We start from the raw sequence: 24,814 nt of genomic DNA on the forward strand, positions 1-24,814 counted from the left end.
GACTTGTGATGCCACTTTCAGGGTGGTGGTGGAGGCATATTCAATCGTGGCATTTAAGAGGCTTTTAGATATGTGCATGGTTATGCAGGGAGTGGGGACATAAGGACCATGTGCAGACAGAGGAGGTTAGTTTATCTTAGAACATAGATAGAACATAGAACAGTACAGCACAGGAACAGGCCCTTTAGTCCCATAATGTTCGGACCAAACATTATGCCTAGTTTAAAGCATCTCATCTGCCTGTACATGATCTCTCCTCAAAAGGGGAGATAACAATTGGGCTGCAAGATGAAGACAGGAGGATGTGGAATTGAGGGGGGGGGTGGTGTAACTGGGACGCCAGGTATCACCGTTGAGCCCTCTGGAGATGTTGTGGGCTGATCAATGAAGGAGGGTGCCCACCTGCTGACCCCGATGACGTACCTACCCTACCTTTCACCACTCCAATCCCACTGCAAATAACAAGAGAGCCGACTTACTACAGGGATTGAAACATCAAGTCCTATTGGCTCTACTACATATCCCTCCATTCCTTGCATCTCCATGAGCCAATCTACAAACCACCATCTTAAACACCACCATCATAACTGCCTCCACCACCTCTACCGTCAATGCGTTCCAGCTCCCCGCCTCTCTCCATAAAAAAGAACTTGCCCTGCACATCTCCATTAAACTTTCCCGTTAAAATTTCAATAATATTTCATAGGATGATGTGTTTTCGATTATATGAAATCTTTCTTTTTTTTTTGCACCGGATTTTAATTGTGTTTTTTTTTTTTTTTTTCAGTTCCCCATTCTCCGACAGTTGTTCCCCAGGAGCCCAACACTGCAACGAGCACAACTATAACAGTCTACTGGACAGTGGCGGAGGACGATGTCATCGATTACTTCCAGGTTTTCTGCATGGATCAGTCAGAGGAAAGCAGAGACGCAAGTGGTGAGACCCCGAATATGGTTAGAGTTTAGAGATACAGCATGGAAATGGGCCCTTAAGCCCACTGGTCCAGAAGTGGGAAAACACACACCTCCCGATTCATGGGCAGGGCCAGCAGCATAATCAAGGACTAGTCTCAATAGACAATAGGTGCAGGAGTAGGATATTCAGCTCTTCGAGCCAGCACCGTTGGCTGTGATAATGGCTGATCATCCACAATCAGTACCCCGTTTCTGCCTTCTCCCCATAGCCCCTGACTCCGATATCTTTACGAGCTCTCTCTTGAAGACATGCAGAGAATTAGCCTCCTGAGGCAGAGAATTCCACAGATTCACAACCCTCCGTGTGAAAAAGTTTTTCCTCATCTCCGTTCCAAATGGCTTATCCTTATTCTTAAACTGTGGCCCCTGGTTCTGGACTCCCCCAACATTGGGAACATGTTTCCTGCCTCCAGCGTGTCCAAACCCTTAATAATCTTATAAGATATCCTCTCATCCTTCTAAACTCCAGAGTGTACAAGCCCAGCCGCTCCTTTCTATCAGCATATGACAGTCCCGCCAACCTACGCTGCACTCCTTCAATAGCAAGAATGTCCTTCCTCAAATGTGGAGACCAAAACTGCACACAATACTCCAGGTGTTGTCTCACTAGGGCTCTGTACAGCTGCAGACGGACCTATTTGCTCCTATACTCAACTCCTCTTGTTATGAAGGCCAACATGCCATTAGCTTTCTTCACTGCCTGCTGTACCTGCATGCTCACCCCGGTCACTTCCTCGTCTCCCCTCTCCCATCAGGCAAGACGGACTGAAATGTGAAAAACACACCTCCAGAATCTGGGACAGTTACTCCCCAGCTGTTATCAGGAAACGGAATCATCCTATCACAACTAGAGAGCAGTCCTGAACTACTATCTACCGCATTGGAGACCCTCGGACTGTCTTTGATCTGACTTTATCTGGCACTAAATGTCATTGACATTATTCCCTTTATCACGTATATCTACACTGTGGATTGCTCGATAGTAATCATGTATTGTCTTTCCGCTGACTGGTCAGCAGGCGACAAAAGCTTTTCACTGTACCTTCGTATGATACGATAGGATCCAATAAAACTTTATTCATCCCTGGAGGGAAGTTGGTACACGTGATAATAAACTAAACTAATACAAATACTGAGTCCACGCCGTTCACACGAGTTCTATGCTATCCCACTTTCTCATCCACTCCCTGCACACTAGGGGCAATTTTACAGAGGACCATTAACCTACAAACCCCACACGTCTTTGGGTTGTGGGAGGAAGCCGGAGCACCCGGGGGAAGCCCATGTGGTCGTAGGGAGACCATGCAAACTCCACACAGACAGCACATGAGGTCGGGATCGAACCTGGGTCTCTGGCGCTGCGAGGCAGTGGCTCTACCCACTGTGCCGCTGTGACGCCCATTGAACAGTGTCCGGTTTTGGACATGTTTGCTTCAATACATTAACAATCTTCAATACCTACAGCCGGCAGTACTGGGTAAGTAATTGCTGTGATATACAATACAAGTTATTAATAATGTTATTAAACCTCCGCCAGCTGGTCTTCTCACTACGTGATGCGTGTTTCAAACAAATCATAAGTATAACTGCTCTGGCACTGGTCGGTGCGCATTTTCCCTTTGTAGGTCACATCAATAGATGCGACCGCGCTGAATTGTATCTTTAACTTAAAGCCGCAGGATGGAACTGTCTTCTTTAACACTGTTGCTTCGCCGCCACCGCCTCCTTGCTGCACAATGGCAGCAAGTGCGGGGCCGAGATCCTGCCTAGGTTTTTTAAGTTCTGAAATTGAATAACTTTCAATACGAATCAGAATATATTTACTGTATGAGATGCTGTCCAGCTCCTCTAGTTGATACTTAAAACAGACCTTCATTCACGGTTGGCTCAAGAGCAACGCGGGAGAGGAACTTGGTACATCGCAGAAATGAGAAGTAAACGTCAAACTTAGACGTACACGAGGGAACTCGTTTAAACTCGTGAACATAAACTTGGAATCTCGCAGACAACCACGAGTGTGATTTTTTTTTTTTTTTTTCTTTCACTGGGGATCACTCGTGGGTGTACTTGCACCGTGAGACAGGGCCATTTGGAACTTGGAGATTTTTTATATACTCTGTCTGAGTCATCTTTGTCATCTCTCCAGCAGCTCTCTATATACACAGTTGGTTCGATATTGAGAAATGCCCCTTCGGGTTAGCTGCATTTTCTTTGTAAATTGCTGTCTCACTTAGGGTCATGTTTGCCTGTGTCGATCCTCACCGTACCATGTGAACCTTTGTGCCGAGTTGTATATTTGAGTTGTTATTTTATGGGTAAGTATGCCATAGACCTCACTCTGAAAGGTGATTCCCGATAGATTCTGAAGCATGATACGTACAACGATGTTGCAAGAATGCCCCACTGGGCCTGTAAGCGCTGGAGTTTAGAAGGATGATGGGGCACCTCATTGAAACTCAGTGAAATGCCAGGATAGAGCGGATGTGGAGAGGATGTTTCCACTAGTGGGAGAGTCATCATAGCCTCAGAATACAAGGATGCACCTTTAGAAAGGAGATGAGGAAGAATTTCTTTAGTCAGAGGGTGGTGAATCTGTGGAATTCTTTGCCACAGAAGGCTGTGGAGGTCAAGTCAGTGGATATTTTTAAGGCAGAGATTGACAGATTCTTCATTAGTACGGATGTCAGGGGTCATGGGGAGAAGGCAGGAGAATGGGGTTAGGAGGGAGAGATAGATCAGCCATAATTTAATGGAGGAGTAGATTGAGCTACTGAATATTTCCAGTGGTTTCTGATCTTGTTTTACAAATGCAGACACTGCAAGTGGAAGATTGCCATTGCCCTTTCTTTGTTAGTGAGCTGCTAAACATTGTAGAAAGGTTCAGGGGATACGGGGAGAAGGCAGGAACGGGGTACTGATTGGGGATGATCAGCTATGATCACATTGAATGGCGGTACTGGCTCAAAGGGCCGAATGGCCTACTCCTGCTCCTACTTCCTATTGTCCCTTACATTTGCCTCGGAACGCCAGTAGCATAATCAAGGACGAGCCACTCCCTCCTCTCCCCTCTCCCATCAGGCAAGAGGTACAGAAGTGTGAAAACGTCTAGATTCAGGGACAGTTTCTTCCCAGCTGTTATCAGGCAACTGAACCATCCCACCAACAAATAGAGAGCTGCTATCAACCTCATTAAAGACCCTCGGACTCTCTTTAATCAGACTGTACTGGACTTTACCTTGCACTAAACAAGGTTCCCTTTATCCTGTATCTGTACACTGTGAATGGCTCGATTGTAATTATAACCATATAACCATATAACAATTACAGCACGGAAACAAGCCATCTCGGCCCTACAAGCCCGTGCCGAACAATTTTTTTTTTCCCCTTAGTTCCCACCTGCCTGCACTCATACCATAACCCTCCATTCCCTTCTCATCCATATGCCTATCCAATTTATTTTTAAATGATACCAATGAACCTGCCTCCACCACTTCCACTGGAAGCTCATTCCACACCGCTACCACTCTCTGAGTAAAGAAGTTCCCCCTCATATTACCCCTAAACGTCTGTCCCTTAATTCTGAAGTCATGTCCTCTTGTTTGAATCTTCCCTATTCTCAAAGGGAAAAGCTTGTCCACATCAACTCTGTCTATCCCTCTCATCATTTTAAAGACCTCTATCAAGTCCCCCCTTAACCTTCTGCGCTCCAGATAATAAAGACCTAACTTATTCAACCTATATCTGTAACTTAGTTGTTGAAACCCAGGCAACATTCTAGTAAATCTCCTCTCCTCTCAAACAATTATGTTTGTCTTTCCGCTGACTGTTAGCACACAACAAAAAGCTTTTCACTGTACCTCGGTACACGTGACAATAAACTAAACTAAACTTGTTCTGCATGTTATCCAGTCAAATCACACACACATGAGTACACTAGATCCTCTTCTGGAACTACACGCAGAGAGAGTCCACGTTCCGGCAACTTCTGTGGCAATGAAAATTCCAGTCATGGACTGCGGAGATATGCGTTTTCTTATTTTCTCACTGCTGAGGTCATTAATATAAGGTAGTATTGTTGGTAAATTCTACGCTACAAAATAAGTGCTATGTGAATAGGGCCACCTTTTCTTCCTGTGTCCAATATACATTTCTGCAGCTGCATTGGATAAATATAAATTAAACCATAAATAGTTTAACTATGGGTTTTGTTCAGACTTTAGAGATACAGCAGGGCAACAGCCCACTGAGTCTGTGCCGGCCAGCAATCACCTGTACACTAGCACTATCCCACAGACAATTTTACCAAAGTCAATTAATCTACAAGCCTGCACGTCTTTGGAGTGTGGGAGGAAACTGGAGCACCCGGAGAAAACCCACGCAGGGCGAACATCTATACAAACAACGACCGTAGTCAGGATGGAACCCGTGTCTCTGGCGCATGTCAGGCGGCAACTCTACGCTGCGCCACCGTGCCGTGCTTGTTTTAGAGCATATTTGTTGTTAAATATGAAGCCGCGTTTGACAACGCCCTGAATCTAATGGGTGGTGTTTTTTTCTTTTCAAAGGGACAACAGTGGAAGAGTATAAGATGGCAGTGAAAGAAAGTTACTGCACGTTGGACAGTCTGGAACCCAGTAGGTGTTATCTGGTCTGGGTGATGGCCGTGAATTTCGCAGGGTGCAGTTTGCCCAGTGAGAAAGTGACCATTCAAACTGGTAAGTTAAATCTCACGCAATTTGGCCGAAAAATCATGATTTAAAAAAAAAAAAAAAAATTAATTGAAACGGGGATAGTGCATATTAATAAAAATTTACATGTAAATATGCAAGATTATAGTCAGTAGCAAATTTCCGCAGAAGCAGAGAGTTACTTCCCTTCTCCATTGTTCAATATGGAGCAGCTTACTCAGAGGGGCAAAAAAGCACAAAGTGCTGGAGTGGTTCAGTGTTTAAGGAGGAACTGCACGTGCTTGAAAATCGAAGGCAGACAAAAATGGTGGAGAAACTCAGCGGGTGAGGCAGCATCTATGGAGCCAGGTGAGGTTTCGGGTCAACCCACATAGATGCTGCCTCACCCGCTGAGTTTCTCCACCATTTTTGTCCACCGAGTGATTCAGTGGGTCAGGTACCATCTCTGGAAGGTACCATGTGGATAGGCGATGATGTTTCGGGTCGGGATCTTGCTTCAGACTGATTGTAATGGTGAAGGGGAGGGGTGGAAGCTGGAAGAGAGGCGAGGGCAGGACAAAGCCTGGCAAGCGATAGGTGGAGCACAAAATGCTGGAGTAACTCAGAGGGACAGGCAGCATCTCTGGAGAGATGGAACGGGTGACGTTTAAGGGCTTGTCCCACGAGCATGCGGCGAGCGCGACCAAACCGGAAGCGGTGGCCGCGCGGAGGTCGAGCGATCCCGTACGAGTTGACGTGAAGTTCGAGCGAAGTCCGAGGGAAGTTCGCGCGTGACGTACGGCGTCAATACGCTGCGCACGCCCGTTGAGGAGGTGCCTATGGCCTCAATGCGGCTGCGGGCCGGCAGGCCGTTGCCGCGAGGAATTTTTGGACAGTCAAGTTTTTCGGAGCCCCGCGCGATGTTGGGACCAGCCCCGCACGGCTCCGGTGATCTAAGTGGGACCGGCCCCACGAGGCCGTACGGCTCAAGCGACCACGTTAGGTCGCGCTTTCTGCATGCAGTCGCATGCTGGTGGGACCGGCCCTTTTGGGTAGAGACCCTTCTACCAACCCGACACGTCACCCATTCCTTCTCTCCAGAGATGCTGCCTATCCCGCTGAGTTACTCCAACATTTTGTGTCTACCTTCAGTTTAAATCAGCATCTGCAGTTCCTTGCTACACAAATAATAGGTGGATACAGGTGAGGGGGTTTGATTGTCAGATGGGTGGGTGAATGTCAGTGATGGAAAGTAGTTAAAAAAAAAAAAGTCAGATATGGAGGGAAGAGGAGAGAAATGTGAAGCCAGAGGAAAGGATAGAGGTGGAAGGGGACGGGGGGGATAATGGGTGTGTTTCCAGGTGGGTCACAGCGAAGAGAGAGGGGAGAAAAGGATGGGGGTGGGGAGGGGGGGATTTATCCATGCTGAGAGGTGATGGAGCTGCCATGAATGACAAACAGACACAAGAGACTGCTGACGCGGGAGCCTTGAGCAAAATACAAAGTGCTGTTGGGATCCATTGGGTGGGACGACATTTCGGATTGAGACCCTTCTTCACAGTGAGCTATCAACCTGAAGAAGGGCCCCAAACTAAAATGGCGCCCGCAGGTGTCCCTCCACAGATGCCGCCTGACCTGCTGAGTCCCTCCAGCAGATTGTTCCTGTTTGCTGCAATAAATGACAGAGGGGAGAGGGTGGCAAGCTAGTGGGAGAATTGGGGGTGATGATCTTTCATCAGAGCTGCTTCTAGTTTAGTTTAGTTGAATGATACAGCGTGGAAGCAGGTCCTTCATTCCACCCAGTCCAGGCCGATCAGCATTAGTTGTGTCTTAAATGCCAGGGACAATTCACAATTTCCACAAACCAGTTAACCTCCAAACCTGCACGTCTTTGGAGTGTGGGAGGAAACCAGAGCACCCGGAGAAAACCCACGCAGTCACAGGGAGAACATGCAAACTTGATACAGACTGCACCCGTAGTCAGGATCGAGCCCGTGTCCCTGGCGTTCTAAGGCAGCAGCTCGACCGCTGCGCCACCGTGCTGATCTACACAAGAGCTCATCAAGTAGATCCATTGAGCGATTGTTCCTATTTTCTTTTTCTTTCTTTTCTGTCTCCACTAAAGGTCCCCTGAGCTGCTGGTAACTTATAGAATGGTTTAGTTTTAGTTTAGGGTTACAGCCCAGAAACAGACCATTCGGCCCACCGAGTCTGCACCGACCAGCGATCCCCGCACACTAACACTAGAGTCCATTTACAATTATACCAAGCCAATTAACCTGTACGTCTTTGGAGTGTGGGAGGAAACCGAAGCACCCAGGGGAAACCCACGCAGGCCACGGGGAGAACGTACAAACTCCGTACAGACAGCACCCGTAGTCAGGATCGAACCTGGGGAATCTGACGCTGTAAGGCCGCTGCTCCACCGTGCCGGCAAGCTGCTGTTCCTGTTTTATTTCTTTTTGGTCTTCCTGTTTTGCCCTTCGTTTGCACAAGGGCCGATTCTCACTGCGGGACGCTGCCTTATACAAGGGTTGTTTCCCTAAGGCTTCCTTGCTTGGCATCTCATCCATTGCATGGATCTTGATGCCAATAGGCTTCTTGGCAGTAAGGAACGTCATCATTAAAACCAAACTCATTCTGTCAGGCATTCCAGAATGGGCCAATAGAAAATAGTCACTTTTTCCACTCCCATTTTTCTAACTATATGGCAATATTTATTAAATATCAATTTTCACTGCTGTGTGGTAAATTCAGCTACATGAGCTTCATCCAGCGTCCCCATTCTCCGACGTCCCAAAGGATGAATGTTGGTCGATTATTCGGCCACTGTAACTTTCCTCCAGTGTGTGGATGGGTGGTAGAATCTGGGGAGTTGATGGGAACGAGAGTCATACAATCGACAATAGATGCAGGAGTAGGCCATTCGGCCCTTCAAGCCAGCACCGCCATTCAATATGATCATGGCTGATCATCCACATCTTGAAAGCATCCAGAGAACCGGCCTCCACCGCCCTCTGAGGCAGAGAATTCCACAGACTCACCACTCTCTGTGAGAAAAAAGTGTTTCCTCGTCTCCATTCTAAATGGCTTACCCCTTAATCTTAAAGCATACAGCAATGAAACAGACTTGGGCCCAACTCATCCATACCAACCATCTCAGCTAGCCCCATATCCCTCCAAACCTTTCTTAGAACTATATCAGTACAACTCTACCAATGTCTTTTAAATGCAGTTATAGTACCTGTCTCATCTACCTCCTCCAGCAGCTCGTTGCTTATACCCACCACCCTCTGAAAAGAAAAGTTTGCCCTTCAGGTTCCTATTCAGGTTCTTTCTCCTTTCACCTTATACCCATGCCCTCTCTTAATTCTTAATTCTCTTACTCTGGGAGAGGAGAGGGACGTCGGTTTATGGGCCGAACCGGTCGAGGGTGATGGATGAAGGCCCTGCAGAAGCCTGGGGCTCGCCTGGATCATGAGCCGCTCCAGTAGACTGAGGGCGCGGGCCGACCGAACTTTGGAAATGGCCCCAAAACACGGCGGCGCCCACATGTGTAAATATGCAGAGAGAATCTGACTGTGCAGTTGCACCTGCGACAAATAAAGCATCACTGAAACATTGAACTTGCAAACTCCACAGAGATAGCACTGGTGATCAGGATCGAACCCAGGTCTCTGGCTGTGTGAGACAGCAGCTGTGCCACTGTGCCGCCCAAGTAGTGAGAATTTACTTTGTGGAATTAATAAATTGCACGTCAAAGTTCATGGCAGAGAGATGCCTAACCCAATATTCCTTTTGTCCAGAGATGCTGCCAGACCCGCTGAGTTAGAGTCATAGAGTGATACAGTGTGGAAACAGGTCCTTCGGCCCAACTTGCCCACGCCGACCAACAATGTCCCATCTACACCAGTCCCACCTGCCTGCGCTTGGTCCATATCGCTCCAAACCTATCCATGTCCTAGCCATGTACCTGTCTGACTGTCTCTTAAACGTTGGGATAGTCCCTGAGTTATTCCAGTATTTTGTGTCTGTAATCTAATTTTGACTTGTCGTTTCCACAGTTCCAGCAGCTCCTTTGATCAATTCCGCCCAATGCACGGTGAGCTGGGACAGTGCCACCATACGCTGGACCACCGCCGGGGATCTCAATGCGGTCGACTTTTTTATCCTTGAGTTCCACAGACAAAATGATCTTCAAAAGTCGAAATTCAGGTGGGTTAAACTTCCCGCCGGTGAGGTCTTGCTTTTTAATTCCGCGGTTATTTTATAAACAGTTTATCCCGTGATGTCAATAGCGACAGAGACGAGAAGTCGGTCACAGAGTGATACAGGGCGGAAGCAGGCCCTTCGGCCCAACTTGCCCACACCGGCCAACAATGTCCCAGCTAAACTAGTCCCACCTGCCCACGTTTGGCCCATATCCCTCTACACCTGACCTATCCATGTACCTGTCTGACAGTTTCTTAAACATCGCGATAGCACCTGCCACAACTACCTCCTCCGGCTACTAGAAACAAAGAAGCAAAGAAAATAGGTGCAGGAGTAGGCCATTCGGCCCTTCGAGCCACTACCGCCATCCAATATGATCATGGCTGATCATCCAACTCAGTATCCTGCTTTCCCCCCATATCCCTTGATTCCGTTAGCCCTGAGAGCTATATCTAACTCTCTCTTGAAAACATCCAGTGAATTGGCCTCCACTGCCTTCTGTGGCAGAGAATTCCACAGATTCACAACTCTCTGGGTGAAAACGTTTATCTTCATCTCAGTCCTAACTGGCCTACCCCTTATTCTTAAACTGTGGACCCCAGGTTCCGGACTCCCCCAACATCGGGAACATTTTTCCTGCATGTAGCTTGACCAATCCATTAAGAATGTTATATGTTTCTATAAGATTCCCTCTCATCCTTCCAAATTCCAGTGAATTCAAGCCCAGTCGACCCATTCTTTCATCATACGTCTGTGCCGCCATCCCGGGAATTAACCTGGTGAACATTCGCTGCACTCCCTCAATAGCAAGAATGTCCTTCCTCAAAGTAGGACACCAAAATTGTGCACAATACTCCAGGTTTGGTCTCACCAGGGCCCCTGTACAACTGCAGTAGGACCTCCTTGCTCCTATACTCAAATGTGTTCCAAACACCTGCCATGCTTTGTGTGAAAAAGTTACCCCTCAGATTCCTATTAAGTCTTTCCCCTTCACCTGAAACCTATGTCCTCTGGTCCTTGATTCCCCTACTCTGGGCAAGGGACTCTGTGTATCCTGTTTGTGAAGACTTGCCTTTTTATTCTGCAATTATTTTACAAACAGCTTATCCGGTGATTTCAATAGCAATGGAGACGAGAATTATTTTATCTGTGGGCAAGAGTCATTATGTTGTATGTTCCTGTGATCAGTTGTACAGCATCTAGCTGTCTCAGTATTATGATTGCCGTCACTGCAGCCCTATAATATAAAGGGTGCATTTGGTAGATGGAAAGGAGGATCCTTCTCGACCCAAAACATCCCCTAATCCTTTTCCTCAGAGATGTTGTCTGACCTGCTGAGTCACTCCAGCATTTTGTGTCTATCTCTAATTAAAGATAGTTTGAAGGTCTCCAAAGAGGTAGATGGGAGGCCAGGACCACACTCTAGCAGGTGAGGGGACCGTTCAGTTGCCTGATAACAGCTGGGAAGAAACGGTCCCTGAATCTGGAGGTGTGCGTTTTCAAACTTCTGTACCTCTTGCCTGGTGGGAGAGGAGAAGAAGAGGGAGTGACCGGGGTGAGACTGGTCCTTGATCTACCCCATTGCTGGCCTTGCCGAGGCAGCGTGAGGTATAAATGGAGTCAACGGAAGGGAGGTTGGTTTGTGCGATGGTCTGGGCTGCGTCCACAATTCGCTGCAATTCCTTGCGGTCTTGGATGGAGCTGTTCCCAAACCGTGCTGCGATGCTTCTCGATAAAATGCTCTCTGCAGCGCATCTGTAGAGGTTGGTGAGTGGTGTTGAGGACACACTGAACTTGCCCATTTAAATGCCAGCTTCTGTGATCTGAATGGTATTCCACGCTCAGCTGGCCATTAAAATAGAACAGCGAATACTACAGATTGATTCAGCTTTATTAGGCTGCTAAGCTTGCAAGACTTGTAAAGCTGGTCGATGATCTTTTAAATCTGCCAACTATAGTTTTGCTATTCTTTAGGTGCTGAAACGGCAAGCAGCATTTATAGACAACAGACAATAGGTGCAGGAGTAGGTCATTCGGCCCTTCAAGCCAGCACCGCCATTCAAAGTAACATTAGCAAATTTGCAGATGACACAAAGCTGGGTGGCAGTGTGAACTGTGAGGAGGCTGCCATGAGAATGCAGGCTAACTTGGACAGGTTGGGGGAGTGGGCAGATGCATGGCAGATGCAGTTTAATGCGGATAGATGTGAGGTTATCCACTTTGGTGGCAAAAACAGGAAGGCAGATTACTATCTAAATGGCGTCAAGTTGGGAAAGGGGAAGTACAACGGGATCTGGGAGTCCTTGTGCATCAGTCTATGAAAGTAAGCAGGCAGTGAAGAAAGCAATTAGCATGTTGGTCTTTATAACAAGAAGAATCGAATATAAGAGCAAAGAGGTTCTGCAGTTGTACTGAGCCCTAATGAGATCACACCTGGAGTATTGTGTGCAGTTTTGGTCCCCTAATTTGAGGAAGGACATTCGTGCTATTGAGGGAGTGCAGCGTAGGTTTACAAGGTTAATTCCCGGGATGGCAGGACTGTCGTATGCTGAGAGAATGGAGCAGCTGGGCTTGTGCACTCTGGAGTTTAGAAGGATGAGAGGGAACCTCATTGAAACATATAAGATTGTTAAGGGCTTGGACACACTAGAGGCAGGAAACATGTTCCCGATGTTGGGAGAATCCAGAACCAGGGGCCACAGTTTATGAATAAGGAGTAAGCCATTTCGAACGGAGGCGAGGAAACACTTTTTCTCACAGAGCGTGGTGAGTCTGTGGAATTCTTTGCCTCAGAGGGTGGTGGAGGCAGGTTCTCTGGATGCTTTCAATAGAGAGCTAGATAGGGCTCTTAAAAATAGCGGAGTCAGGGGATATGGGGAGAAGGCAGGAACGGGGTATTGTAGGGGTTTTGCGTTTCCCTTTATTTCCCTTCGGGCCCAACTGCCCGAGTTATTCTCTCCCTTGTCAGAGGGTCAAACGGCCACCACTCCACTCGAGCGGTTTCCAAGAGAGAGAATACAACAAAAGGGATTCCCCTAGGTTCTAGACCTCGGAATTATGGTGGGATATGATAAAAAGGTTGAATTGACCAGAGTGTGCTGATGAGGGAAAACAGAAACCAAGATGGACTCAAAGCAAGTCTAAAATTTACAGGCTTTATTAAACAATGAGAAATCGAATCTCACCAACACTGCATAATACGTGGCTAAACTTATGCTTTAAACTAAGACTATGGACGGAAAACTATCGGGCACGTCGTAAAACTTACTTTACACAATTTTACTCCCCCCCCCCTTTCCCTTTATTTCCTCAACCTCTATCCTATTTCGGGAATTTCACCAGGTCACTGGGGTACTTACAGTTTGGGCTCACGAGCCGTCCAGCAGAGCAGAAAGAGAGAAAGAGTTCTGGCTTGACTCCTGTTTTACACCTGAGCTTCCTTTGAAACCCCCAGGTGGTCCTCTGGATAAAAGGGTTCTTTTGATGATTCCCAGTTTCGATCTGGCATGAACAATAGGCTTCCGATGATAAGGGGTTTGCTGATGTCATGATCCCTCAGCCTGATCGTTATCCCATCGCCTGGACGGGCTCCTATTGTCTCGATGGATGGGTCATCCAAGATTGTGATTGTGCTTGTGCTGGCCTGTTTACCACCGTCTGCTGAGGCTTGGTTCCTTCCTTTGTGTATCCAAGATAATCTCGTTATCTCCGTCTCAGCCTTTCCTCCCCACACCATTCGCACAGTTGTGTGATGCCCACGTCCACAGGCCAGACAGGTTTGAATCTTTCTGTGGATTGGGGTTTATTCCGTTGCAGCCAGCAAATTTGTCTTTTTAAAATATCCATGTCCTTATCCGAGTTCTTCCATAATTTTGGAGGATTTGCCCCAATAACTTACAGTATTGATTGGGGATGATCAGCCATGATCACATTGAATGGCGGTGCTGGCTCGAAGGGCCAAATGCCTACTCCTGCACCCATTGTCTATTGTCTATTGTCAATGTGATCATGGCTGATCATCCCCAATCAGTACCCCGTTCCTGCCTTCTCCCCATATCCCCTGACTCTGCTATTTTTAAGCCCTCTCTTGAAACTCTTTGTTGTATATCTCTCTACATCGCTCTCTATATCTCTCGTTTTCCCTTTCCCCTGACTCTCAGACTCTGAGTCTCGACCTGAAACGTCACCCATTCCTTTTCTCCAGAGATGCTGTCTGACTCGCTGAGCTTTTTGTGTCTATCTTCAGTTAAAACCAACATTTGCAGTTCCTTCCTACACAGCTTGAAAGCATTGATGGTGACAGTTTGCACAATAATAATATATGCCATTTATTGTCACTATACATGTACAGTGAAACTGAAAGCTGCTCGTACTCAGTGCATACATACAATTTAGCACAAAAAACAAGAGACAGAAAAAACAAAAAACAGAAGGGAGATGGGGGGGGGGGGGGGGGGAATAGGTGCACAAATTCTGCGGCGCTACATTCATATATACATATATACAGAAGGAAGTCCGTGTTGGGCGGTGTAGTCAGTGCATGTGTGAATTTGAATTTATAGTAGATATAATTCTCGGAAAGCAACTATTCCTGAGTCTGTTTGTCCTGGATTTGATGCACCTATAGCGCCTTCCAGAGGGCAGCAGGTCGAACAGTCCAAACGCAGGATGGGAGCTGTCTTTGATGATCTTCTTTGCCCTGCTAAGGCAGCGGGAGGTGTAGATGTCCATCAGGAAGGGGAGAGGGCAGCCAATGATCCTCTGCGCTGTCCTGGTTACCCTCTGAAGCCTCTCCCTGTCTGCCATGGTGCAGCTGCCATACCATGCTGTAATGCAGTATGTCAGCAGGCTCTCGATGGACGAGCGGTAGAAGGTCAGCAGCAGGTTAGAGTCCAGGTTGTGCTTCCTGAGGACCCTCAGGAAGTGCAGCCGCTGCTGAGCCTTCTTGATGACCGCTGTCGTGTTGTCCGTCCAGGAGATGTCAGCAGCGATATGGACACCGAGAAACCGGAAGGTGTTGACCCTCTCCACACACTCGCCGTTGATGTGTAGGGGGGCTAAGTCGGTGCTGTGCCTCCTGAAGTCGACAATGAGCTCTTTTGTTTTCCTGGTGTTCAGAGCCAGATTGTTTTCTGAGCACCAGGTTGTCAACTTGCACTTGAAAATAAAAAGAAGCAATGTGATCATTGCCGATCAGAGGAAAGAAGCAAAAAGTATTTGCCATCACTGCTCGTCGACATGGTAACGCACATCATTCAGTCTGTAGCAGTGTCCCGACCCGAAACGTCACCTATCCATGTGCTCCAGAGATGCTGCCTGACCCGCTGAGTTACTCCAGCACTCTGTGAAACGTCACCTATCCATGTTCTCCAAAGATGCTGCCAGAACCGCTGGGTTACTCCAGCACTTTTTGCCTGCATTAGAGCGCATGAGGAGAGGTTGGACAAGCTTGGATTATGTTCTCTGGAACGCCAGAGGTTGAGGAGAAGCCTTTAGACGTTAAAGATGCAGCACAGAAACAGGCCCTTGGAGCCAAGGTATCTGTGTTGCCCCGAGGCTAGGCCAAGCCAGCAATGTCCACATTCCGTGACTTAACTAAAGGGAAGTTGGGAAGTTGTTTTGGCTCGGTGACAGCCCCAGAGAGACTGGGCCCTGCTTGCATCCAGGACCATTAGTAACACTGCCGTTTTACGACTTCCATTTGGCTTCTTATTTTCTCTTTCAGATCTGTGGCAGGGATCCGAGGATGTGAGCAGACAGTCAGCCTGCCGCCCATGGAGAACTTCCTATTCTTTGTTAAAGCTGTGAACAGTCTTGGACCTAGTGACATCAGCAAACCTGCACTGATTTCCACTAAAAGTAAGAGAGAGAGAATCCTGCTTATTGTTGCACTGTTTGAAATGGAAAAGCACGATGACCAGAGTCCTTTATCTATTTTGGACCGTAGACTGTGGTGGCGCAGCGGTAGAGTTGCTGCCTTTTACAGCGCATGAGACCTGGGTTCGATCCTGACTACGGGCGCTGTCTGTACGGAGTTTGTACGCTCTCCCCGTGACCGTGTGGGTTTTCCCCAGGTGCTCCGGTTTCCTCCCACACTCCATAGACACAAAAAGCTGGAGTAACTGTGGGGGACAGGCGGCACCTCTGGAGCGAAGGAATGGGTGACGTTTTGGGTCGAGACCCTTCTTCAGGGTCACCCATTCCTTCTCTCTTCTTCCCCGGTGTTAGTGTACTAGGATCGCTGTTCAGCACGGACTCGGTGGGCCAAAGGGCCTGTTTCCGCGCTGTAACTCTAAACTTTACCGATACAGCGCGGAAACAGTCCCGTCGGCCTGCCGGAGAGAGGGAAGGGGATAAATTTGTGTGTGAATCCATGTGGAGGGGGTTGTAGGTTAGTTACCTAAAATTGGAGAATTCAATTCACTTCATTATGTCTCAATTTTCCACCTTGAACAATCTTATCCCATTAGGCAAGAGGTACAGAAGTGTGAAAATGAACACCTCCAGATTTAGGGACAGTGTCTACCCAGCTGTTGTCAGGCAACTGAATCAACCTATCAACAACTAAAGAGCGGTCCTGAGCTACTATCTACCTCATTGGAGACCCACGGACTATCTTTGATCTGGACTTTCTCTTGCACTAAAACGTTATTCCTTTCATCATGCATCTGTAAACTGTGTTGGCTCAATTGCAATATTGTCTTTCCCTTGACTGGTTAGCATGCAACAAAAGCTTTTCATTGTTCGATAAATTAAACTAAACTAAACTAAGCTTATTATTGCAAGTTATCCAGTCAAATCAAACCATCTCTGAGGGTATCATCCACCTCACTGGAGAACTATCTTTCATTGGAAGGTACACAAAAATGCTGGAGAAACACAGCGGGTGCAGCAGCATCTATGGAGCGAAAGAAATAGGCAACGTTTCGGGCCAAAACCCTTCTTCAGACTGATGGAGGGTGGCGGGGAGAATAAATGAAAAAGGAGGAGGAGGAGCCCAAGGGCTGAGGGAGAGACAGGAAGGGGAGGAGACAGCAAGGGCTAACAAATTTGGGAGAATTCAATGTTCATGCCTGCAGGATGCAGACTCCCCAAGCGGAATATGAGGTGCTGTTTCTCCAATTTCCGGTGCTGCTCGCTGTGGCCATGGAGGAAACCCAGGACAGAGAGGTCAGATACGGAATGGGAGGGGGAGTAGATGTGCTGAGCCACCGGGAGGTCGGGTTGGTTAATGCGGACCGAGCGGAGGTATTTTGCACTAAACGTTATTCCCTTTATTGTGTATCTATACACTGTTGATGGCTCAATTGTACTCATGTATTGTCTTTCTGCTGACTGGTTAGCATGCAACAAAAGCTTTTCACTGTACCTCTGTACACGTGACCATAAACTGAACCAAACTAAAAAGTTGTTAAAAGAATTGTTTTAATAGCTTCTTATAAAATAATTTGTTACTGAACAGGTACCCGCTTTCATCTGAACAAAGAGACAGTCCCTCCAAACATGCAGTTGTCTGAAGATGGAACAGTAATTCACTTTGATGATCTGGCAATGGAGAGTGCGAGTCCACTGTCTGAGTGAGTAGCCACAGCCCCGGGTTCAATCCTGACCTCGGGTGCTGTCTGTGCGGAGTTTGCATGTTCTCCCCGTGTTCGTGTGGGTTTCCTCCGGGCACTCCAGTTTCCTCCCACATCCCAAAGACGTACAGGTTTGTAGGTTAATTGGCTTTGTAAAAACAATTGTTTCTAGTGGGCATAGGATAGTGTTGATGTGCAGGGATAGCTGGTTGGAGCGGACCCGGTGGGCTGAAGGGCCTGTTTCCGCGCTGTTATTGGTTATGGCAGACCTTCACCTTCAGGCTGGGCTGCCGACACCTCACCCAGCCTGCACCGCGTCCCCGGCCTATCCAGGCCATTCCGACCCGAAACATTACCTATCCATGTTCTCCAGAGATGCTGCCTGGCCCGCTGAGAAAATTGGTTGGCAGACAGGAAACAAAGAGTAAGGATTAACGGGTCCCTTTCAGAATGGCAGGCAGCGACTAGTGGAGTACCGCAAGGCTCGGTGCTGGGACCGCAGATATTTACAATATGCATTAATGATTTAGATGAAAGGATTAAAAGCAACATTAGCAAATTTGCAAATGACACAAAGCTGGGTGGCAGTGTGAACTGTGAGCAGGATGCTGTGAGGATGCAGGGTGACTTGGACAGGTTGGGTGAGTGGGCAGATGCATGGCAGATGCAGTTTAATGTGGCTAAATGTGAGGTTATCCACTTTGGTGGCAAGAACAGGAAGGCAGATTATTATCTGAATGGTGTCAAGTTTGGAAAAGGGGAAGTACAACGGGATCTGGGGATCCTTGTTCATCAGTCACTGAAAGTAAGCATGCAGGTACAGCAGGCAGTGAAGAAAGCTAATGGCATGTTGGCCTTCATAACAAGAGGAGTTGAGTATAGGAGCAAAGAGGTCCTTCTGCAGTTGTACAGGGCCCTAGTGAGTATTGTGTGCAGTTTTGGTCCCCTAATTTGAGGAAGGACATTCTTGCTATTGAGGGAGTGCAGCATAGGTTCTTCCCGGGATGGTGGGACTGTCATATGCTGAGAGAATGGAGTGGCTGGGCTTGTATACTCTGGAATTTAGAAGGATGAGAGGATATCTTATTGAAACATATAAGATTAACAAGGGTTTTGACACGCTAGAGGCAGGAAATGTGTTCCCGTTGTTGGGGGAGTCCAGAACCAGGGGCCACAGTTTAAGAATAAGGGGTAGGCTATTTAGAATGGAGATGACAAAAAAACATTTTCACCCAGAGAGTTGTGAATCTGTAGAATTCTCTGCCTCAGAGGGCAGTGGAGGCCAATTCTCTGGATGCTTTAAAGAGAGAGTTAGATAGGGCTCTTAAAGATAGCCGAGCCAGGGGATATGGGGAGAAGGCAGGAACGGGGTACCGATTGTGGATGGTCAGCCATGATCACATTGAATGGCGGCGCTGGCTCGAAGGGCCAAATGTACTACTCCTGCACCTATTGTCTATTGTCTATTGTGTTGCTCCAGCACTTTAATTAATTAACTTATTTTAATTAACCAGCATCTGCAGTTCTTTGTTTCTACTACTTTGGGTCACAGAGTGATACAGTGTGGAAACAGGCCCTTCAGCCCAACACACTGACCAACATGTCCCATCTACACTAGTCCCACCTGCTGGCATTTGGCCCATATCCCCCTAAACCTGTCCTATTCATGTACCTATCCAAATCTCAAACGTTATGATAATCGATACTTATACAATGAAACTCTAATATTCTGTAATCCCTTACTCGGTTATAGTGGTCAATCAGCAATAATAGACAACTTTCTCTACCCACCTCCATTATAATAAGGCTTTACTATATTGTACTTGATGGTTTGATGGAGCCTTTCTTTTACAATGAATCTTGAAAAAGGGCAGTATTGGATTAAAACATCTCCCCCAAATTTACTATTTTTTAAATAAATCCCTTAAATTGACACAAAATGCTGGAGTAAGTCAGCTGGCCAGGCAGCATAAATCCCTGACCTAAACAAGGACAACTTGTATTTCAAGAGGACATTTAATCTGTGAAGGACGATATCAAACTAAACTAGCCAGCGCCATAAGTGGAGATCATAGGGCTGATAGTAAAAACGTTGGCCAGGAGTATGCTTGTCTCTCTGAAGAAGAATTTCCCACTGTATCACTCTATTACTATGTTACCCTTTAGCCTTTTGGTCCAATATTTAACCAGTTGGGTGACTATCCTGTCGTGTGAGTGAACTGGATACAGTAGACGAGGTTGCAGGAGGTGCAAGTGAATCTCTGCCTCACCTGAAAGGACTGTCAGGGTCTCTGGTCAGAGTTGAGGGTGGAGACTACAGATACTCAGCACAACTGTCTGTAGGGAGAGGAACAGCATTAACATGTCAGGTCGATTATTAATCTTTATTCAGCATCAACGGGTATTTTTTGCTTTGTAGTCACTCTTTCGACATACTTGAATGAAGGCACAAGGAACTGCAGATGCTGGTTTACAAAATGAGACACAAAATGCTGGAGTAACTCAGCGGGTCAGGCAGCATCTCTGGAGAACATGGATAGGTGACCATCTGAAGTCTGTGTCGACCCGAAACGTCGCCTATCCCTTCTCTCCAGAGATGCTGCCTGTCCCGTTGAGTTACTCCAGCATTTTGTGTCTATCCTCGGTTTAAACCGGCATCTGCAGTTCATTCCTACACATGCTTGTCATTTGCTGGAATGCCCAGCCTCAATGGGCAGCGTAAGCTGATTTAATAGTAACTTCCGCACAGTTATTGGAGAGATATTTGAATGCAGGTAGAGGCAAGCAGGGACATAGTGATTGAATTTTGAAAGGACTATCGCAAGCATATTGGGGGGAAAAAGACCTGGAACAAAGCACGAAAGGGCAGTAGAACCTGACAGATGGGGCAGCATCTGTGGAGGAACCCGTCTGAGAAGGGTCTCGACCCATCTCCTTTTCTCCAGAGATGCTGTCTGACCCGCTGAGTTAAGGGCCCATCCCACTTGGGCGCCATTTGCGAGTCACGCAGAGGGCGCGTGAAGATTTTGTACAAAATCCTGGGGAGCCGCGGGCGACCGCGTGTCACTGCCTACGCCTCCACGCACCATGCGCGCATCATGTGCGTGTCACGACACGCGCGTCACACGTCGGGACAAGAAGGCTCTGCAGAGAGTAGTGCGTTCGGCCGAACGCACTATGGGAACTTCACTCGCCCCCCTGCAGGAACTATACAACAGGAGGTGCAACTCCAGAGCAAACAAAATCATGAGAGACCCCTTCCACCCCTGCAACGGACTGTTCCAGCCGCTACGGTCAGGCAAACGCCTCCGTTGCCATGCAGTGAGAACGGAGAGGTTGAGAAGGAGTTTCTTCCCAGAGGCAATTCGGACTGTAAACGCCTTTCTCACCAGGGACTAACTCTACAGAACGTTTTTCCTTCTATTATTTATTATGTAAAAGAATATGTGTGTTATGATTGTGTTTATAATTTGTTTGGTTGTTTTGTTGTTTGTCTTTTGCACAAAAGTCCGCGAGCATTGCCACTTTCATTTCACTGCACATCTCGTATGTGTATGTGACAAATAAACTTGACTTGACTTGACGAGTAAATGATGTTGCGTAAATTACACACAAATGACGGCCAAGTGGGACAGGCCCTTTACTCCAGCATTGTGTGCCTATCTTCCGAGCAAATGGCTTTCTTTTATATGGAGTGATTGGAGAGTAAAGCCATTCCACGTTTGGTAAATTCTGAACTCTCATATCTCTGACTGTCCCAGTCATTCATTTCATTCTGCTTTTAAATCTTCCTCCCATCCTCTCAGGTGTGTCACGATAGCATGCATACAAAACAATTAAATAGGAGTAAGGGGACGATTAAATGAGGTGGAATCTCCATCAGAGGCCCAAGCCAGGGAAACTGAACAAGATTATTCAAAGGCAGTGATTGTTTCATAGTCATGTATGCCCACACCAACCAACATGTCCCAGCTGCACTAGTCCAACCTGCCTGCCTTTGGCCCATATCCCCCTAAACCTGTCGTATCCATGTACCTGTCTAAATGTTTCTTAAACGCTGCGATAGTAATTGCATCAATTACCTCCTCCGGCAGCTCGTTCCATAGACCCACAACCTTTTGTGTGAAGAAGTTACCCCTCAGCTTCCTATTAAATCTTTCCCCCCACACCTTAAACCAATGTCCTCTGGTTCTCGATTCCCCTACTCTGGGCAAGAGGTTCTGCGTTTACTCGATCTATTCCTCTCATGATTTTGTACACCTCTATAAGATCACCCCTCACCCTCCTGTGCTGCAAGGAAGTTTCATCGGCGAGTCGTCTTCGGCTCGACTGGGAGTCTCCATCTCCAGGTCATGAGAGTCTAGGAGAGGCTCAGAATAAAAGGACGTAGCTTTAGAAAGTCAATGTATATTATTACGGCGGAGATTGACAAATTCTTGTTTAGTACGGGTGTCAGGGGTTATGGGGAGAAGGCAGGAGAATGGGGCTAGGAGGGAGAGATAGATCAGCCATGATTGAATAGCAGAGTGGACATGATGGGCCGAATGGACTAATTCTGAACCTACAAGTTTTATGAACTTATGACACTCCTAGTTTTCATAGATCTCATAGAAACTTACAAAATTCTTAAGGGGTTGGACAGGCTAGATGCAGGAAGATTGTTCCCGATGTTGGGGAAGTCCAGGACAAGGGGTCACAGTTTAAGGATTAGGGGGAAGTCTTTTAGGACCGAGATGAGAAAAACATATTTCACACAGAGAGTGGTGAATCTCTGGAATTCTCTGCCACAGAAGGTAGTTGAGGCCAGTTCATTGGCTATATTTAAGAGGGAGTTAGATGTGGCCCTTGTGGCTAAAGGGACCAGGGGGTATGGAGAGAAGGCAGGTACGGGATACTGAGTTGGGTGATCAGCCATGATCATATTGAATGGCGGTGCAGGCTCGAAGGGCCGAATGGCCTCTACTCCTGCACCTAATTTCTATGTTTCTAATAATTCACGCTTGCATTAATGAGCCAACAAAGAGGAACGATGTGACATGAGGGCGGCACGCTGGGCCAGCGGTAGAGTCGCTGCGTGGCACACCGGCAGAGTTGCTGCCTTACAGCACCAGAGACCCGGGTTCAAACCCGGCTACGGGCGCTGTCTGTACGGAGTTTGTACGTTCTCCCCATGACCAGGGGGGTTTTCTCCGAGTGCATCGGTTTCCTCCCACACTGCAAAGACATGCAGGTAAAATTGTAAATTGTCCCCAGTGTGCAGGATAGTGCCAATGTACAGGGTGATCGCTGGTCGGCACGGACTCAGTGGGTGGAAGAGCCTGCTCCCGCGCTGTACCTCTAAAGTCTCAAGTTAAATCATAGTTTTATTTGTGGAATTTAATAAATGTAATTTCAAAGTCCCAGCGAAAGTACTCTAAAAACGTTTCAAGTAATTGGTATTGTTATCATTCAGGATCTAACCTGCGGCAATATTGTATGAGCACTCTATCAATGACATTACACGACTCTTAGAAGTAGACCATTTATAGCTCTGCTTTAATGGCGAACAGGCACCCCACAATAGGCACGTTATTCCTCCAGCAAAGGAATGCGTAACAAAGAAGTTGTTTCTTCACCAAAAAGTTTCCGAGGTATAAATTTCCGAAATGATGAATTTCTGTCTTCCCAAAGGACTTGAGGTAACTCATTCTCTGATGACAAACACAAGGGCCGCGGGCCAAGTCATTACCTCACCAGAGTGGCTCCTCTGGGCCGCCGTCTGGTGGTTCAATCACGGGTATTCAGTTTCCCTCTCAGTCTGCCCGCAGGTCATATGACTGTTCCTGCAACAATTTAACCTGCTGCCAAAAGACATATTCCATGTCATGTAGGTCTCAGTCTGGAGAAAGGTCTCGACCTGAAACGTCACCCATTCCTTCTCTCCAGAGATGCTGCCTGTACATTCTGCTTGCACTGAAAACCTCCGGCACTCCTTCTTCAAAAGTGGAATTGTGAAGCATTTCCTTGATCACCTTCCTCTTTGATTTGTCGTTTTCACACCTTACCCTTCCATATCTCCGTGCCTCTCTCTTTCCCCTAACCCTCAGTCTAAAGAAGGGTCTCGGCCTGAAACGTCCCATTACTTCTCTCCAGAGATGCTGCCTGTCCCGATGAGTTACTCCAGCATTTTGTGTGCATATTCCGTGTCAATTGATTGTCCTTAACATTCTGTAAATCTCTTTACTCCTTCAATAGTGGAATCATGAAGCATTCTCTCCATCAACTGTACGACTAGGACATTTTGATTTAAAAGTAAATTTGTATGTTCATACGTGGTAGGAGCAGAATTAGACCATTCGGCCCATCAAGTCTACACCGCCATTCAATCATGGCTGATCTATCTTTCCCTCTCAACCCTATTCTCCTGCCTTTTCCCCATAACCCCTGACACCCGTACTAATCAAGAATCTGTCAATCTCTGCCTTAAAAACATCCATTGACTTGGCCTCCACAGCCTCCTGTGGCAATGAATTCCACAGATTCACCACCCTCTGGCTAAAGAAATTATCTCGAATTCTTACTCGAGCTGCTTTCTCGATGTTTCTAGTTAAGACTGAGTTTGCAGTCAACAGAAGTTGCAGCATTTGGGAGGGGAGGAAAGTATCGGCGGGCCGATGAGAAGGTTCGAGGGGGAAAAAAAGAGGATAGCAGGGCAGCACGGTGGCGCAGCGGTAGAGTTGCTGCCTCACAGCGCCAGAGACTCGGGTTCACTCCTGACCACAAGTGTTGTCTGTACGGAGTTTGTACGTTCTCACCATAACCACGTGGGTTTCATAGAAAGATAGAAAATAGGTGTAGGAGGAGACCATTCGGCCCTTCGAGCCAGCACCGCCATTCATTGTGATCATGGCTGATCGTCCCCAATCAATAACCCGTGCCTGCCTTCTCCCCATATCCCTTGACTCCACTAGCCCCTGGAGCTCTATCTAACTCTCTCTTAAATCCATCCAGTGACTTGGCCTCCACTGCCCTCTGTGGCAGGGAATTCCACAATTTTTCTCTGGGTGCTCCGGTTTCCTCCCACATCCCAAAGGCGTACAGGTTAGTCGGTTCATTGGCCTTTGTGAATTGCCTCTGGTTTGCGAGGAGTGAATGTGTTAGTGGGATAACATAGAACTAGTGAGTCCTGGAGATCAAGTGTCATCGTGGACTTGGTGGGTCAAAGGGCATTTTGCCATGCTGTGTTTCTTAAAGGTCAGTGCAAATTCGAATATCACTGTGCCATCATTGGTACACGGCACAATAAAATACCTTTGAAACCTTTGAATTCTTTGCGCTAATCAATTTGTAATTGTGTAAATGTCTACCTTTACATGTCTGGTCTTCATAACAAGAGGAGTCGAG

General features: G+C 47.2%; 1 protein-coding gene across 4 annotated transcripts in view; it reads left to right on the forward strand.

The window, feature by feature from the left end:
• LOC129694923 (cardiomyopathy-associated protein 5-like) overlaps nt 1-24,814 on the forward strand; it is a 77,925-nt gene that overhangs the window by 47,595 nt on the left and 5,516 nt on the right. For 2 of the 4 annotated variants that reach the window (XM_055631682.1, XM_055631680.1), the window contains 5 exons: nt 788-937; nt 5,541-5,690; nt 9,707-9,857; nt 15,580-15,713; nt 17,317-17,431. In XM_055631682.1, the coding sequence (XP_055487657.1) occupies nt 788-937; nt 5,541-5,690; nt 9,707-9,857; nt 15,580-15,713; nt 17,317-17,431 (700 nt within the window). Of the gene's footprint in view, nt 1-787; nt 943-5,540; nt 5,691-9,706; nt 9,858-15,579; nt 15,714-17,316; nt 17,432-24,814 lie in introns of those variants that run through there. The other 2 variants (XR_008723086.1, XM_055631686.1) reach the window with 2 other exon arrangements.

Source organism: Leucoraja erinacea, chromosome 3 (assembly GCF_028641065.1).
Source record: "Leucoraja erinacea ecotype New England chromosome 3, Leri_hhj_1, whole genome shotgun sequence".
Lineage (NCBI taxonomy): Eukaryota > Metazoa > Chordata > Chondrichthyes > Rajiformes > Rajidae > Leucoraja > Leucoraja erinaceus.